General features: G+C 47.7%; 1 protein-coding gene across 1 annotated transcript in view; it reads right to left on the bottom strand.

The window, feature by feature from the left end:
• Nucleotides 1-15674: 15674 nt before the first annotated feature.
• Nucleotides 15675-19001, bottom strand: part of SETD3 (SET domain containing 3) — an 87780-nt gene continuing 84453 nt past the window's right edge. Inside the window, exons 12-13 of the mRNA XM_011951486.1 lie at nt 18040-18200; nt 15675-17072 (exon numbers count right to left, since the gene is read on the bottom strand). Of these exons, the coding sequence (XP_011806876.1) occupies nt 16623-17072; nt 18040-18200 (611 nt within the window). The 3' untranslated portion in view covers nt 15675-16622. The remainder of the gene's footprint in view (nt 17073-18039; nt 18201-19001) is intronic.

Genomic DNA, 19001 nt, shown 5'->3' with positions numbered 1-19001 from the left:
TCCTACGCATTTATCAGTTTGTTGTCAGATTCTCCTTCTGGAATGGAAGCTCCATGTGGGCCTGGGACTGTAGCTCCCTCCTCCCTGACACAGGGCCTGCCTGGGTCCAAAAGCTCCAGAACCGGAAAATGAAGGAAGCAGGAGGCCCGATTCCAGCCCTGCTTCTTCTCCCTGAGCCTCAGTTTTTTGATCTGCAATCTGCATGCCCTGCATATCTCAGGGCCAGGCTGAAGACGGATGGGACTGCTCTGGGGCCTGGGAGCCGCCCCAGCTGTGAAGGTGTGAAGCGGACTCACGCTGGCACCCACGTGCCGAGCTGCAGATGGAAAGCTGAGAAAGGCCCGGCTTGCGCGCAATGTGAGTGCGCGGTGCGGATTTGTTTCTTTTTCTGAATCGTTCGTTCCTCCTGTTTTTTAAGGTTCCTGCACCGGCCCCCGAGCTTTCTGGGCACACCATAAATTTCAGTCCCACGGACTCACTCTGACTAATAAACACTGTGCCTCTTTTCTGTAATAGAGCATAAGCTTTCTTTAGAATTACGATGTCTTTGTGCAAGATAGATGGTGGAAAAGTAATACAACATAATAGAATATAGACAAGGAAGGGAGTATTTTCATATAGCTGGATGCAGCGCGTGGGTGGTGAAAAATAGTTTGTTTTTAGTAACAGGAAAGAGAGGTGAGCAGTTTCATCTTCAGTAGACACAGCAAGCACACGGTCCTGGAAGGAATTCCGAAAGCAGAGTTCTCCACGCTGGGGAGAGTGCGGTGGAAAGAGAATGGGACCAGAGTCCCGAAGCAAGTGACCAAATGACCACTCATCCCTGCGATGGGCCGACCCTCCAGATCCGGTCCACGCCCCAGGGCTCTCCTGGGGTGCACTGGAGTCATCGATGCATAACAAGGCCCTCTGAACCTTGCAAAGGCCTGCGCAAATGTGAGGGAATGAGTTGGACCTCTCCGGGCTTCAGTTTTCCTCCTGTGGAAAATGGGGAGGGTAATAAAATCTACATTCTTCCCGGGTATAGGAATTCAGCCTTGTCCTTAAAAGGCATGGGGTGGAGGGATCCTTGCAATTTGATGGAGAAGCAAGAAGTGTCCAAGCCATGAGGATTCAGTGAGGCAGTGCAAGGCCCTGGTCACCCTGAGTGGAGAAACGAACACCCTCCAGGCCGAGCGCTGGGTATGACTCAGGGTTTAGAAATATGAATGGGACAAGTATCTAAGCTGAATGGGACAAGTATCTGACCTAGAGGCAGCCGCAGTTTAGTGTTGGAAGCAGACATAAAAACAAACATTCAAGAGCTGCTAAGGCCACAAAGGCAGGGGAAGGGACGATGCATTTGGAGGAAGCGCCATCCGAGCCACACCCTACACAGGAAAAGGACCCAGGCCCACAGCACGGTGCTTCTTGGTCCTTTCGGAAGGGCTGCTCCTAAATCACCAGGGCAGATCCACTGCTTGGGTGGAGCGCAGGTGGGAAGCCCTGCTGGGCCTCTTTTTGAGCTGTGTGTGGGCTTGGAGAGTCACAAGCCTCGCTGGGCCCAGTTCTTTCTATGGAAGTCATGGCTTGCAGGGTTGTTGAGGGAGCCGGTGGTGCATGTGGTGAAGGCCTGGCTCTGCAGCCAGCTAGCTGGGTCCCTGTCACACACTCACATGTGCACACATGCACACATCCCCACACATTCATATCTGTGCTCTCACACGCTCAAGTGCACACATTCACACACACACACGTTCACACACCCATGCGCTCACACGCCCATGTATGCACACATTTGCACATGCACGCACACACACATTAAACCCGTTGGGCCTCAGCTTCCTCATCTGTCAAGCAGAGACCATGGCAGTGGCTCTGACAGGTGCTTGGCATATGGTAAATGCCCAATACATGGGACAGTACTTGGAAATTTATCCCATTATTTCTTCCTCCCATCTCTGCCTGTTGCCAAGGGCAGCCTCGGAATGAGACTCTATTAACCAGCACCTATGCAGGGTCAAGGTTACAGAGCTAGTGGGGCCTGCACAGGGAAGGGCTCAGGCAGCAAAAGAGAGGATCACCAGAGTTGGAAAGAAAGGAGGCCAGGCAGACATAGCGGGAGGGCATTCCAGGACGTTCAGGCCCAGAGGAAGGCGGGGAGGGGGCGCTGGAGCCCCCACCTGCCCCTGAGCCTGGTTGGGAGCAGGGGCCAGCACCTGCAAAGCCCCCGCACAGAGAAGGCTTAGCACATGTTCCTCCCCTTCCCCTGGAGATGGAACACCAGCCTGTGTTGCTATTGGCTGCGTTTTTTAAATTGCCTGCAAAACTCTGTCCTCTTTCCTTTGTGTGGTCTACCAGTCTCTCAGTATTTCATTTGAAAAACAAAGCAACACTTGGACCCTTATGCACAGCTACACATTTGTCTGCAGTTCTTGCTGTACTTCAAAAAGAGAAATGTTAAAATTCTCCGTGCAGCCTCGCAGCTGATTTCCCAGTGTCCCCAGAACGCAGCCACCAGCTCTGGGCGCTGTCCTGGGAGCTTCCCCACCTGTGCAAAGGGGAGGACTAGGACCCGGACGCATGGTGGATGGGAGCAGGGCAGGGATTCAAACCCAGGCAGGCTTGGCCGAGACATGGGGTTTGCGTTGTTTTGTTTTTGAACTAATTTCAGGCTTTCAGAAAAGCCGTAGAAATAGTACCGATTCTCCGTACATCCCTCCCCCAGCACCCCCTCCAGTGCACAGCTTACATAACCCAAGTATTATCAGCAAACCCGGGATGTCACCAATGTGCAATATTATTAACTCAACTGCACACCTGATTCCGATTGCACCGTTTTCCCATAAACGTCCTTCTTCCCTTCCAGGGTCCCACACTGCTCCGTCCGCATGTCTCCTTTGTGTCCTCCAATCTGGGGCAACTCCTCGGTCTTAGTCTTCCGTGACCCTGACACTTTGGAAGAGCATTTTTCAGTTATTTTGTCAAACGTCCCTCAGTTTGGGTCTGTCTGATGTTCTGTTTTGGACGGAAGTTGTGCATTTTTGGCAAGAATCCCACAGAGGTAATGTTGGGTCCTTCGCAGTGCCCCATGTGGGGGTTCATGCTGCCAATGCCTTATCACTGGTGATGCTGACCTTGATTCAGCTGGTTCAAGACGTGTCTGCCAACTACAATGCTGTCATAAATAGCCTGTGTGTATCTGTTTTCGTTGGAGCTGTATATTCAGGATAGATTCCTAGAACTGAGATTGGTGCATTGAAAGGTAAGTGTGGGTGGGGGGGGGGGCTGTTTGGTATTGCCAAATTCCCTTCAAAAGGGTTGTCCTAATGTGCATCCCCACCAGCAGCACAAGAAAATACCTGTTCCCTGCAGCCTCGCCAACAGAATGTGTGGTCGTGGTTTGACTTCCGTTCATCTTATAGGTGGGAAATGCTATCTCCGTGTGGCTTTCAATTGCAGTTTTCAGTGAATGAATTTGGACATGTTTTGTTTGAGGACTTTTTTATGTGTGTGAAGTGTCTGTTCATGTCTTTTTCTCATGTTTCTTCCAAGTTTTTGGTCCTTTGTCTCTCAGTTGAGTTCTTTATATAGTATAAATATTAATCCTTTCTCTGCGATAGACATATTTTCTCCCAGTTTATTGGGGAAAATGTCACTTTTCTTACAATGGAGGTTTTCTGTCATGCAGTTTTTGCAAATGTACTCATCTTTATTGTGTTTGGTTTTGAGGAATGGTTAGAAAGCTGTTTCCCAAGCTTGGATGCGGTTCTTGGTTCACACAGACCCTGTGGGAGCAAAAGAGCAAGCAGGGTACAGAGCGGGCTCTGCTGGAAATGCAAGACAGGGCCAGCTCACTGCAGCGTCTGAAAGGATTATAAAGGGAGTCACTTACACAGGTGGCTCATTTAAATTTGGACAGACTTGCCTAAATTCAGCTAAACACCCTGCTTCATTATGTCTTGGTGAGTTCCTGAGGCCATGCTCCTCCCATGTGTACATAGAGGGACGGTCAGGGAAGGGGGGAAGGGTCATGTTCCAGTGTGTAGATTCAGCCCTGGTACTTTGTGTTCCTTCACTGCACTCCCATTTTACAGATGGAGAAACTGAAGTGCAATTAAATAACCCTGCAAAGATCAAAGAGGTAGTGGAGGAAGAGTTGGCATGAGCCCACCTTCCTCCAGGGCTCCTACCTCTTGTCACTGCAACCTGGTGGCTTTGCAGGGGTAGGGAGGGGGTGCTTATTTCTTCCCCAGGAAACCTGCCCCTGGTCCTCAAGCCACTTAGGATCATGGCATCCCTGCCCCACACTATGGCCCACATGGTCCTGGGCCCTGCCAGCCCACCGTCATTGGGCTTGTTCCCATCTCAGACATGCTTTTACTTTTTGTGCTGTTGGAAGGCTGGGCCTCCTGCCTCCCCCAGGGTCCACTGCTGGGACACATGAGCATCTCCCCAGGACAGCTAGTCCCCTAATGCACTGTGTAAAGCCCCACAAAGATCACGCTGGCATTCAGTGAGCCCCTACCCCTGGCCCCAGAGGGGAGGAGCCGAGCTGCTTCTGTCTGGTATGGGAGACTCTGGAATGAGCCTCCATTTTCTTTCAGGAGGTTCCTTCTCCACTTCAGCTCAGCCCCAGCACTGCCAGGCACCGCCCTGCTTCTTTGTCCACTGGGAAAAGTGCTGTGTGCTGGGGCCAGGCTCCCACATCTCCTCCTCTAGGCGCCCCCAAAGGGAGCACTGGCCCCACCGATGTGCCCAGACCAGCCCATCCATGTGGGCGAGTCCGGCCCCTGCAGGTATGGAGCAAATTGTAGATACAATAAAATCTCTGAAAAGGGAGATGAGAGTTGCAGTAACAAAGAATGGCATTTGTGGACATGGGGAGAGCGGAAGGGCAGAGTATTAGTCTGTTCTCATGCTGCTATGAGGACATAACCAAGACTGGGTAATTTATAAAGGAAAGAGGTAATCGACTCAGTTCTGCAGGGCCAGGGAGGCCTCAGAAAACTTAGGATCATGGTGGAAGGGGAAGCAAACACGTTCTTCCTCACATGGCAACAGCCAGGAGAAATGCCAAGCAAAAGGGGGAGAAGCCCCTCATTAAACCATCAGATCTCATGAGAACTCACTCACTATCATGTGAACAGCACAGGGGTAACCACCCCCATGATTCAATGACCTCCCACCAGGTCCCTCCCACAACACGTGGGGATTATGGGAACTACAATCCAAGATGAGGTTTGGGTGGGAACACAACCAAACCGTATCAGGCAGGCTGGAGCCGGAGGGAAGAGGAGGGGAAGATGGTATGAGGAGAGACTACCAGGAGGAAGGAGCTAGGAAGGCGGCTTCTTGCAGACTTTGGAGCAGACCCTGTATGAATGGTGAAGGTTAAAAGGAAGGAAAATGCGGCCGGGCACGGTGGCTCACGCCTGTAATCCCAGCACTTTGGAAGGCGGAGGCGGGCGGATCACAAGGCCGGGAAATCGAGACCATCCCGGCTAACACGGTGAAACCCCGTCTCTACTAAAAATACAAAAAATTAGCTGGGCACGGTGGCGGGTGCGGTGGCAGGCGCCTGTAGTCCCAGCTACTCAGGAGGCTGAAGCAGGAGAATGGCGTGAACCCGGGAGGCGGAGCTTGCAGTGAGCCGAGATCGCTCCACTGCACTCCAGCCTGGGAGACAGAGCGAGACTCCTTCTCAAAAAAAAAGGAAGGAAAATACAAGGTCAAAGTCACCTTTTTGAACAGCTTCCTAGCTAAGGTATGACAGCCTGTTTTAACCATGCCCCACGAAGGGTTCAAAGCATCGAGGGTGCTCAGGTTTAATATGGTGTGCAGCCTCCAGGGTATTTCAGGAGCTGCCAGGGCTGCTCTCCGTCTCTTCCTTTTTGTGGTATCCTTGTGCAGGTGACATTTGTGGCACACAGCACGAGTTTTCAGGACTTGCTGCTAACACTTGTGTGACCTGAACCCCATTTTTGTCACCTGACTACAAATCTTCGGTAAAGTGATAAATCCTTCTTAAAAATAAGAGACCACCCTGTGTTCCCATCCTTCAAGGCATCTGTCCGCATGCAGAATGTTGATGGAATCGTTGAGAGTAAGGTATTACAGTCAAAGTGACCATTCTAACAGTTTCCCAAATTGCATAATTTTAAAGACTTTTTTTTTTTCTTTTTAGTTCACAACCTCAAAGCTTCCTGCTGAGCTAAATGGCTTTTTTTTTTTTTTTTTTTTTTTTTTGAGACTTAGTTTTCCTCTTGTTGCCCATGCTGGAGTGCAGAGGCATGATCTCGACTCACCGCAACCTCCACCTCCCAGGTTCAAGTGATTTTCCTGCCTCAGCCTCCCGAGTAGCTGGGATTACAGGCATGAGCCACCGCGCCGGGCTAATTTTGTATGTTTAGTAGAGACGGGATTTCTCCATGTTGGTCAGGCTAGTCTCCAACTCCAGACCTCGGGTGATCCACCCACCTCGTCCTCCCAAAGTGTTGGGATTACAGGCATGAGTCACTGCACCTGGCTGGACTTTCTTTTTTCTTCAGCATTTTCTGGGCACCTACTATGTGCAAGGAATAGCTGCAACACAGAGCCGGGTTGGACACAGCCCTGGCAATACACAGGGCCTCGAATGTCACCTGCGAAAGAAAATCAGTGCAGCAAGGGCACTACACTGCACAGCAACATGGGGCATCACCGCTGAGTTTAAACGCAGAGAACGGGGCTGGACCAGAGGCCAGGGGCCGAGGAGGCAGGTGCTGGTTCCTTGTGCTTGTTGGATACAGATGCAGCACAAACTTGTTCTATATATTGGTTATTTAACGTGGAGCACATCTATACCGAGGAGCCTTTATGCAATAAACAGCGCAAGAAATCCCAAATGCACCCAATGCAAACAAAGAACCAGCTCTTGGCCGGGCATGGTAGCTCACACCTGTAATCCCAGCACTTTGCGAGGTGGAGGCCAGCAACATAACGAGACCGCGTCTCTACAAAAAAAAATAAAATAAATAAATATTAAAAATAAATAAATAAATTAGCTGGGCATGGTAGTGCACGCCTGTAGTTCCAGCTACTCAGGAGGCTAAGGTGAGAGGCTCACCTGAACCTGGAAGGTTGAGGCTGCAGTGAGCCACGATCACACCACTGCACTCAGCCTGCGCAACGGAGTGAGACCCTGTCTCAAAAAACAAAAAGCCACCTCTTGTCTCAAGTTTCTGGCCAGGTCTAGGAAGGTACCTGCTCAGTGGAGTGGGACCCAAGGCCTCTACTTAGAGCTCCCTGGGCGGCACCCGGCGGGCGGCACTGCCACCAGGGGGCGCGAGCGGAGCAGGGATATGGGGATTCCCAGGGGCGCTCCCCTGGGATAAAGGGAGGGCGTGTGGGTCATTTGGTTTTGACCAGGGCGGATAGGGAAGTTTGGTTTGTCTTGCTGGAGTGGCGGAGAAAGGCTCTGTGGACTTTCTCTGCCATTTGCCACAGGTTCTAAAACCTCCTTCCTCACCCACACAGCTGCCCTGGCCGTCTAGGGGCTGTGCTGGCTGTGGGGTGGAGGAAGAGCGGTCCAGTGTGCCACGACCTCCCTACCAGCGGACTTTGGCTGCACTGACTGTTGTTTGCCCCTCTTTAGACTCATTTGAGGGATTCAGCCTGGTGGGCGGCAAATGGTTGTTAACCCAAGTTGTACTTTGTTGCAAGTTTGCAGAAATTACTTATTTTAAAAAGTGCAGATTCAATAGTTGAAGCCTGAAGTCTACATAATTGAATGACTAGAATCCTGAGATGATTTAACAAGCGCATATACCCACATTATCCTACTAACTGCACACATTATTTGGGCTTAATTTTTCTATTTCCTCTGCTTGTAATCTACTTTCCTTCCAATCAGATACACAGCAATTCTATTCTTCCAGTATCAGCTGTTTTATAATCATCACCCTGACAGCAGAACTACATCCTTGTACTCATTTAATAACTATTTATCATCCTCTATCTTCCCATTTTCAAAAAGGAATAATTTAAATGCTCCAGAAATTGGAAAAAAATTGAAATTTGACCTTTATTAACTGGGTTAATTGTCAAAATCTCTGCTTGTAAAAAAAAATTAATGACCAAAAAGTATAACTTTTAGAGTTTCGAAGATTAGGTTAATGTCCAAGGAAGTATAAACTTTGACCTTTTTGACACATGTCATAAGTAACAGCTATCCTAATAAATTGCTACCTGTGAGCAATTATAAAATTTTCCCTGTATCCAATCATGCCATTTAATTGCTGCTGGAAATCCTGGCTTCCTTAGAGATAGCCTGGAGGATTATTTGATGCCTATGGGAGTCATTTTGTTTGTTTTAGGGAGGTATATTTGTTCATGTGGATTTCTAATCATTAAAATGTTCATGGACAGAGATCCTAGCTGCTTTGGCCACAGGCAGCTGGGGCAGTAAACAAAACTAGTCACAGGAATGAAACAGAAATGTAAGATTCTCCACTCAGGTGTGGCCCATCAACGAACATGGCTCCTACAATTGCCTTGTGAACTGCCCATTTAAGATATACTGAAGTACGTGTGGCTGGTGTGATTTTTCTCGTTACTGCTGACAGTCAGCTGAACCCCAAATGGGAATAAGAGGTGGTTTTTAGAATGTCATCACTTTAAAAATAGGTGTTTGAAAACCAGTACTGGGAAGCGGAACTAGTTCCATTCACCAATCTCATAACAGGCTTCAGTTTCAGCAAAGGAAACAGGGACTTCGCTGTCACTCATGGGTCACCCCAAAGCTATGATGCCTAGGTCCCCTCTTGTAACTGCATCACTCATTTGGGAGATCCCAGAATGTTAGAAAACAGGAAACGTAGTACCTACAAACATGAAGGTGATCCTAGCTTCCCGAGGCGAGCGTTCAAGCACTCACATTGTGGGGCAGGTGGGGAGAAATCAGACACTCAACTTCTCTGTTGTTTGGTCATGGAAATGAACCCCCTATGAGGGGAAAAAATAAGTCAGTCTAAGAGAGAACATACAGGTAATCCAGTTTTGTATAACGTGGAAATTAAAAGCCCATCCAGCCTATGTCCCATTAAGATTAGGAAAGTGGAACATGTATTAAGAGCTAGCTTGGGCACAGCTCGCCCTAGAAGGTCATCCTGTTCCTTCACAAGCTCCTTGCCGACAAGCACCCTGTGTCATTTAGCCCCAGAGCCTAGCGTGGTGCCCAGCATATATGAGATGCTCAGACAAGTGCTGGGTGAATCAGTGCATGTCATCACTAACTCAAAGTGTCTTTGGGGAGAAAACATGGACAAGACCATTAGAATCTGTGTCTCACCTTCCCCTTGGCTAAACATGGCGGCTGGACCCACACTTGTCACCTGTGGAATAGGGCTTCCGCCCCCCACCAGCTGTGGACAGGAGAGAGCAGCAGCCCATCACCTGCTTAGATCCTTGAGGGGATGACTTGCAACTCGGGGATCTCAGATCTCCGGTATTCTGTGCCTCAGAGAACACTGAGTTAAGCTCGTGAGGCCGCTGTGTCCCATCCTGCCTTAGGATGCCCTTTTCACCCCTCACCCTCCTCCTGGGCATCTTCAGATCCAGCAGCGCTGAGTGAAGAAAGAGACCTCCTCTTTTGACACCACAAAGTAAAAGCTGAAAGGCAAACGTGGCTTGGCTTTTAAGACACTCAGTCCTCAACCTGGTTAACTTATGCCAAGCAGCCAGACCCTTCCCTTCAATGCTCTGCTCCGAGCCGGGAGCTTTTGTGAACGTCGGCGGCGCGTGAGTCACAGGCTCCCACGGCATCTCAACATGTGGCAGAAGTGTACAAAACCAGGCTGCTCCACGCTCAGTATCCACTCAGGGCTCAAGTCTTGCAAAAAGAACACTGAAACCCGCTTTTATGTAAAGCACCACCTTGGTGACAGCCTGCAGTTTGTCGGGGTTTCTGTCATGGCACCTGCTTTTTAAGCGCAGGGCTGTAAGAGGGGAAGGAGGTTATTCACCACCCTGAGTCTGATCTAGGCTGATACTCATCATGCAAGCACGGGGCAGGAAATTCAATTCCATTTTCCTTTTTTTCCCGATACAACTTTTCAAAAACACCCATTCTGGTCCTTTTAAAATCCAAGGAGTGTTATGAGTACATTTCATGACTAATTATACTGCAGTCTTAATGGTGTCAACACTTACATTAGATAACATTAGCCCAAGGCTAGTTATTTTGACAATTGTCGATGACCAAAATAAAACAAACGTTTTAATTTTTGTATGAGAAAGCAAGAACTGTTTTTCTAGATGCATTTCAGGATTCACCTGACAACATATTCCGGGGCTAGAGTATGATTTCCTGGTGCCAGCTAGGGTATTATTTCCAAAACTAGGCTGGGTGGGGTGGCACACAATCGTAACTGCCATCTCTTGCTGTTCAGTAAGCTGTCATTTGCAGCTGCATTTAGGGGAGGGTTTGTTTTGAGTTGCTTGAAAACGTAAAGCCAAGAAATTCACAGGTGCTTGTTGGATGGTAGCTCATACTCAAATGTATATATGTATGCATAAAGTAAGTCACCAAATATTATCAGCTTGAGACATGTGCCAAGTCTGGGAAAGGCACAGAGAATGTGACAGTGGGGTACAGATGGGAGGTCCACATGTTGAAGCCACATGGCTGAGTATTTTGCCACCCGCCAAAACCCCCGCAACTCAGAATGTGCCTCCAGTCAGCCATTAGTCCAGATCTTGGGCTGACTGACATCGCTCAGCCAGTCACAGTGGGAACCAACCACCAGATAGCTACTGTGTCCCAGGCACTGTGCCAGGTTTACATCTATTATTGCAGTAACCTCCTGGGGTTATTCCATTTTGCAGATGAGAAAATCAAGACCCTGTGCATCAAGAAACTTGCTGTGGGTCACAGATGGTAAGGGAATGTAGGGGGTCAGGATTATATTTTAGGTTCTGCAGATTTCAAAGCCCATGTTCAGGATGAGCTGCTTCTCTGGGCTAACATTTTGTGTATGGGCTAAAGTGCAAACACTCTTCACGGACTAGACACTCAGGTGAGAATCTGCTCATTGGTTCCTTCTTGAAGAGTAAGTTTTGCATGAATGACGGGTGGAGTGTGAGGCTGGGAAGCTCTGCACACCCTGCAGAAAGGGGCACAGCTGGCAGGGGAAGCCCGCCCTCACGCGTCCTCCAGGTGCCTTCCTAGGACTTGAAGCTGACTCTGGGATCCTACAAGGAGCTCCTCTGGAACCTCATTAAGATGGAGAAGGATGTTCGAGGTTCAAGCCACAACTTGATTCTTTTCTACCAGAACACTCTAGAGGAGTCAGGTACAAGCCGCAGAAACAGGAAACAAGGAGAGGAGGGTGGGGAAATGGAAAGAGAGAAAGGAGTGTGATTTTAACGCCACCCTGGGACTTCAGAGGCATGGGGGCCTCCCACTTGATCAGTGCTTGTTCAGTCAGTCTGGAAGCCTCCCCAGAGCCCGCACTCTGCATCACGTGCTGTACAAGACTCTAGAAATTCAAACAGCCAGGCAGGGCCACACAGGGCCTCATCAGCACCAGCATTTCCAAGTTCATTTTCATGTTAAGTTTCACCTGACCCATGTCAAGGAGCTTCTCTGTTGCCTGAAGGGGAAGAATATGAGTTTGGGGAAAGTTTTGTATACACACACGTATATATGTATTCATATGTGTGTATGTATGTGCTCATATATACGAAGTAGGTTTATATAGAAATAGGTGACACACATGTGCATGCACAGAGACACCTGCGTTTGGGCCAAGAAAAGCTGCCCAGAAGTGAGAGGGTATCACAAGGCTGTTTAAATAAAGACCAAGAGCTGATGGACGGTGGTGTGATGACCTGAGTTAAGATTCCCAACTCCATAAACTGCTCCTGAGTCCACACATGGGGGCTCCCCAACCCTTTCACCTTGTTTCTAAGGGATCTACCAAGGGTGGCATCTGTGAAGGGAGTGGCAATCACCAGGAGGCACCCTCCTGAAGTCCATCCATTATGAGATCTGCACAACTGCACGCGTGCTCTCCCTGCAGGCACCTGGGTGCCAGTACGGCGGTCAGGAACCAGTAACCAGCATCTTCACAGGACTGTCCCCCAGAAGCCTGAACTTCTCAGCCCCTCCTGTGCATGGCTGGCTCTTCCCTGCCTCCCTCCTTACCCTCAAGGGCTCACCCCACTTCCGTATCTCACCAACGGAGCCCGAAGTCCAGCCACATGCCACCATCTCCAGCGCCAAAGCATGTGTCCACCCGCTCACGCAGCCTGGCACGCTCTGCCACGCCTACTGTTCAGAAGTCTGCCTCGGTGCCTCAAGGGCAGGGCTTCTTGAGTCTCTGAATTACCCACAGAATCTGTGTTCCACTAAGAACACAACTGTTGCTAGGTCCAGGGCTGAGGTTCCCAAACCAATGGACAGATGACGCACGCTGCTTGCTGGCACAGCATGGATGATTTTGCCATCCCCAGTCCCAGGAACATCTCCTGCCTCCCGGGAGTGGCTCTGGCTTAGAAGATGGTCATCACAAGCATTCACTGGCTATTTCACATGTGCAGGTGCGGCACCCAGCTTTTCAACACACCCAGCACTACTGAGGTGGAGAGCGTGAGGCTCCGTGAAGGAGGTGACAGAAGCTCCTAACTGGCCCAAGATCCCACGCCTGGAACCAGGTCTGAGTGGTCCAGACACCCCAGTGGCCGCGCCTGCTCACCTCTGGAGCAGCAGACATGTGCCCTCTCACCGCAGGCGTTAGGGAGTGCTCCCTCCCCTGGCTGAATTCCGCCACCCAAGCCCTGGCCCTAGCTGTGTCTTTTGCAGACCCAGAATGAGTCTCAACCCTCCTTCAGGAGACAGCTCTTCCAATCTGTGAAGACAGGAAGATCATGTCCCTGCTAACACTTCCTCTCTCCAGCCCAAGCACACTCAGGACCAGCAGGGCAGCTTCATTTAAATAACAAATTTGCCAGTGCATTTAAATACAATTTGAGTTATTCAAATTCAATTTACACACAGAATTTTAGGACTACATTAGATAAGGGGCTGCTGATTAAAATAGTAGGGTGACCCTTAATGACACCCTTAATGACATTACTGGATCCTACCCTACACCTGCCTCAAACTGACATTTAAATAAAAATGAGTCAAATTCCTGGGTCAGGTTAGCAGCTCTCCCGCATTACATGCCATTTGTTTTGCCAGATCAGTAACAAGAGCACAGTGCACAAGCAGCCGCTCACTGCAGCTAGGGTTACCATCAACACTGCCACTCTGGGCTCTCTGCAAAGTAGCCTCCAAACCAGCCACCACTATCATTCCCTATTTTCTTTACAGTCAGTGCCATTTCGGTTCTGAGCTCAAGTCACATGCACTTTCTTTGGACTGGCTTTATTCTTTTGCTCCTACAATATACGTCCTAACCACCAAGAAAATATAACTGGTGGCTGGGTGCGGTGGCTCACACCTGTATTCCCAGCACTTTGGGAGGCAGAGGCAGGCGGATCACCTGAGGTCAGGAGATCGAGACCAGTCTGGCCAACATGGTGAAACCCCGTCTTTACTAAAAAATACAAAAATTGGCCGGGCGTGGTGGTGGGCACCTGTAATTGCAGCTACTCGAGAGGCTGAGGCAGGAGAACTGCTTGAACCCAGGAGACAGAGGTTGCAGTGAGCCGACACGGTGCCACTGCACTTCAGCCTGGGCGACAGAGTGAGACTCCGTCTTAAAAAAAAAAAAAAAAAGAAAAGAAAATATAACTGATGATTTACAGAAAATTGACTCCCTCATTTTTAAGTGGAGGTTTAATTTAGCATAACCCTGTATATTGGGAACCTGGGACTATTTTTAATGTCTTACCCTATCTCTCAAAAAAAAAAAAAAAGACACACATCTCTTAGTGAGCCTATTCTAGAAACTACTGGGGAAAAACCACCTATCAATTGCCAGTTTACACGAAAAACAGGGAGGTTTTTCTAGGCCGATGAAATCTAATTGCTAACTATTTACACAAATAACACATAGAGCTAATGAAACAGAAGCAGAGCCTGGCGTGTTTCCAGTAACTAGCCTGAACAGCCTCTTATCCAAGAGCATTCAGAAGAAAGCAAACTTTAAAATGATTTGAGAGAAAGGTCTATTTTCATGACAGATGGCAATGAGGGTTCTTCAATGCCAATTTAATCACTTTTCCTCAATTTTCAAATGCTTAAGTTGTAGCTCCAAGTGTCTGCGCAGGCAGCACTAGAGCTGCCGAACCACAGTGGGGCCACGAGGATGACTGATGTGTGCTGCGGTCTCGCCTGCCTTTGCGAGTCATTTTAGGGCAATCCTACCCAACTCAAGAAAGTAATGCTGTTCAATAGATACTGTCTTCTGACATCAAAACAGTTCTGTTCTTGTGGGCGCCATTTTTATGTCATGCAGAGGCTGTTCTCAACTGGAAGCAGACTTCATCTCTTTTTGATCCAATAACCTTAACAACCAAGTCTGTCAATGGAGAAATGACAGAAAAACAGTTGCTAAATTTTTAAACAGGGACTTTGGACAATTTTGTACCACTCTTTTCACAAATAAATGAAGAAACTGGGTGCCAGGAACCAACGTCACAACACCCATTAAAGGTGGCGCTGGAACAGGAGCTTGTTGGGATCCCGACTCCAGTCTGGCGCTATCCCAGCTCCACAGGAACTCGAATTTTGCCGGGGAATAGTTTGAAAACCCAGCTGTCTCATTATGTTATTTTATGTTTGAATTGTATATATGTTTTCAAAAAATACTTATTATTAGGCTTGAAAACTTTTAATCCTGTAAGAAGATAATTCTATGGACAAATTGGTCATCAAAGTTCTAGAAGGCTCTGGGGCTTCTAGAGTAGAAACCTCAAGCACTACAATGCTATTGCCTTTTAGAAATTCACACTAAGCTTTACAGACTATTTAATATTTTTGGTAAGGTATCTCAGGTGTAAGGATGATACGACAGGCGGCGATCACATGCTTCCTCCTGGTACACATCCACAATCTAGGAAAGGTACAGGCGTCAACGCCAGGAAACGTCCCAGTCTCATACAGACATGAAGCTTGCCTCCAGCACCCAGTGCAGCAGGTCAACTAACCTGCTGAGCAACGCAGGCAGCGCCTCAAAGAGTTCCATTTATCTCAGCTGTCAGGGGGGATTAGGCAATTGATCTGCAGAACTATGTCTTCCCCAAGAGAAACTCCCAGAGCATCCTTAAGATGACCTGTGTTGCAGCAGCATTTATCAAACAGTTGAGGGAATAATTCACGTTTTCAAAATCAGCGGTGTACTTAGGACATCAGAGACAATGTGAAAATTTGTGGTGAAGGAAAACTGGTATCACTAAACCTGAAAACTGGTGGCTTTCTGGAGACAGATCCCTCTCCCACTCCAAGGACATGGTCCCAACCTTTCACTTCCCCTAAATTCTAAGTATTCCTTTTCTTACGTTCCCACTGCCTGCACAGATGGGCAGGCTGATGAGGGGGGCTCCTGCCGGCCTCTGGGCCCCACAGCTGTGCCTCAGTAGCCCCCAGGTTAGCACAGCCCAGGGCACGAGGTCAAGGTTCAAACAATGCTTGGGCAGTAAGATGGTTTGTGTAAAAGCTAAACTCAAAGGGCCTGTCCCACTCCAAAAAAAGGAATAGACAAAAATATTAATCATGTTTTTTCTTTTAATAAGGGTTTTTACTCAAAAGTGTAGCTTTGAAAATCTCTAGCTTGTTGTGAAAACCAGGAAAGCCAGGGAGCTGCCTCACACTGCACACCACCACGTGAAGCTGTGGGCCGCTGTGTGTTTGCAAACTCTCCATTACCAAGGCTGGAATCAAATGCACCACTTTAAAATCAGAGCCAACATTTAAAATTAGGAGGATGATGCATGTCCTACTTTGATTCAAGAAGAAAGGACAAGTTCTTAGTACAGTAAAACAAAACACAAAAGTAAACAAATCTTTAGAAATCACTAGATATATATATGTGTGTTTATATATATATATTTATATAATTAGGATTATCATCAACATTTCAAACTATTAAAAATAAGGTTGCCACCTTACCTTTTCTTTTGGTAATGGGGTGTTTTTTTTGTTTTTTTGTTTTTAAGGAGAAAAACCAAACATTTTGCCCAGACTCTAAAGTTTCCCAATTTCCATTCTGTTTTCTGCCGTGCAGCTTCCCCACCTTCACGCTGAACCCCCGAGTCCCGCCACCAGCTCTGGCTGGCAGGAGGCAGAGCAAGCTTTCACTCTGGTCGTCAAGATGACAGGCCCACAAAAGCACAGCTGAGACAGGAACTGAATTCTTCCCCAGGAAGAAAATACCTACGCTCACAATAGGTCTGCAAAATCTCCCACAGGCACCTCTTCCCCCTTTCTTGTGGCTGTTAACTGGTTTGTTTTGCCTAAAAGCAAGATGGCAATCTTAATCAAAAAGGGAAGCTAGATTTTTAAAATAACTTAAAAAAACCATTTTTATATAAAGCAGCAAAAACATATCTTCCTCTCTGCAGAAAGAAAAATGTTAACAAGGAAACACAGCGATGTGAACGGACCGTCCGTCAACTCCTGCTCCACTGGATCCCCCATCCAGTTTCACCTCGAGCTACTCCTTAACTTCAGCAGTGCTGTCTGAAGAAGATCCTTTGGCGTCTTCAACTGCTCTTTTACTTTCTTCTTGATTGAGATTTTCATTTTCGGACCTGGTCCCATTAGGGATAGAGTTTTCACCGTTTACAAGCCCGTTTTCTGTGGCCTTTGCTTTGCTGATGGCCTCTCTGATGTTCAAGGCATCCTGCACTCCAGCCTCCTCCTCGAGGTTTCTCAAGACCAGCGGGAGCCTCGAGTCCCCCACGCTGCTCTCCAACAGCCCAAGGTTACTCTCTTCATATTTGGGAAGCGGAGCCTTTTCCTCCATCTGTTGGCGGTAGAATTCCCGGTTGACAGCTGCACTCTTTACTGCTTTTTCCAAAATCTCTTTCTCACCTAAGCGCAATTTGATGGCCATTTTTGCACGAACAGAAAGATCCTGGTTTTTCAAGACAGATTTATCTTCCTGGAAAACAAAAAAGAGCAAAATTAATTACAAGAAGTCTAAATCAGCAAAACTATAGACAGAGGGCACAACGGCTGTGGCTGGGGACATGAGGGAATTTTTGGGGGCGACGGGAGGTTCTAACACTTGACTGGCAGGTGTCACATGACCAGACACTCACATCAAAATGTACGCTTCGGAAGTGTGCCTTTTATTGTATGTAAATTATATCTCCATGAAACTGTTGCAAAACCGGAAAGAAGAGCCTAAATCAAACAGTGCTACCCCATCTGTCAGGGAACTTCACTGATTTAAAACTCATCCTGTCCATCTTGGGCACTGATGTAGCCCCGGGGCAGCACGTGGGTGAATGGCAACAGTGAAGGAACGAATGAATGAGAAAGACGTATTTGAAGTTAGTGACTCAATAGTGAACTTAAAAAGCATAAATGAAAACGTTTGTGAAATCATGTGAATTAGAAATTATAAAAAAAGTATTAAATACTTTAAAAAATGTATCTTCTAATAAACAATGCCTAAATATGATTTTTTTTTTTGTTAAACAAATGGAAAATCTCAAATGCAATCATTTTGCTAAACTATTACAGTAGTTTAGAATTAACAAGAAATCTCTCATTAAATATCTCTTTTTTTTTTTGAGACGGAGTCTTGCTCTGTCACCCAGACTGGAATGCAGTGGCGAGATCTCGGCTCACTGCAACCTCCATCTCCCGGGTTCAAGTGATTCTGCTGCTTCAGCCTCCCAAGTAGCTGGGATTACAAACCATGCCCAGCTAATTTTTGTATTTTTAATAGGGATGGGATTTCACCAAGTTGGCCGGGCCTGTTTTGAATTTCTGACCTCGTGATCTGGCCCCCTCAGCCTTCCAAAGTGCTGGGATTACAGGCATGAGCCACCGCACCAAGTCTCATTAAACATCTTAACAACACAACAAAGTTCAAATTCTCATTAATTTAGTCTAATTACCTCGATAGTTGTTTTGTATGTTTTTAAAAGAAGTGAGGCTCTATCTTCAAGAAACGTCCAAAGTTTGACCTCGTTGTCCCAGCTAACAGGAAATTCTGAGTTCCCCAAGGTGAAGATTCTATCAATAGCGCTGTCTCCCAGTAAGTGTTCCTTCAGTTCTTCTACAAGAAATACAAATGGCATGTCAGGAGGAAAACACAGCACTCCTTCTCATTTGAACAAGCAACCCACCTCAGAAAATATTGTTTCCAACAATGTCATTTTCCCACAGTAAAAGCTGTCCCTACGCAACGGGCCAGGACACTCCTAGATTCTCCAAAGTAGAGCAGAGCTAAGTTTTGGGAAGCAACACCAGGTCAGGCCTTCTTCATTTGGAATCCAGATCAAGCCTTGGTAGCACTCCATTTTTCACTGTTTCTGTGAGGGACACTGAGAGCCTTTAGACAGTTTCACAAGATACTTTTTAAAGACAAGCGAGGCCGGGCGCGGTGGCTCAAGCCTGTAATCCCAGCACTTTGGGAGGCCGAGACGGGCGGATCACGAGGTCAGGAGATCGAGACCATCCTGGCTAACACGGGGAAACCCCATCTCTACTAAAAATACAAAAACTAGCCGGGCGAGGTGGCGGGCGCCTGTAGTCCCAGCTACTCGGGAGGCTGAGGCAGGAGAATGGCGTAAACCCGGGAGGCGGAGCTTGCAGTGAGCTGAGATCTGGCCACTGCACTCCAGTCCGGGCGACAGAGCGAGATTCCGCCTCAAAAAAAAAAAAAAAAAAAAAAAAAAAAAAAAAGACAAGCGACAGCCATGGACCCCTTATTTTGACAACACCCTTTTTGCTAGCCATAAGCTCAGTCACACCAACCCAGTCAAAAAGGACACTTAGGTGAACAATGTAAACAGTGAAAGGAACAAGAGCCACAACAATCCTGTGAGCCCATAACTGTAAATCTGATTGGCATTTA

This window comes from Colobus angolensis, unplaced genomic scaffold (assembly GCF_000951035.1).
Source record: "Colobus angolensis palliatus isolate OR3802 unplaced genomic scaffold, Cang.pa_1.0 Scaffold32, whole genome shotgun sequence".
NCBI classification, from domain to species: Eukaryota; Metazoa; Chordata; class Mammalia; order Primates; family Cercopithecidae; genus Colobus; species Colobus angolensis.
This window is presented reverse-complemented; position numbering and strand designations above follow the sequence as displayed.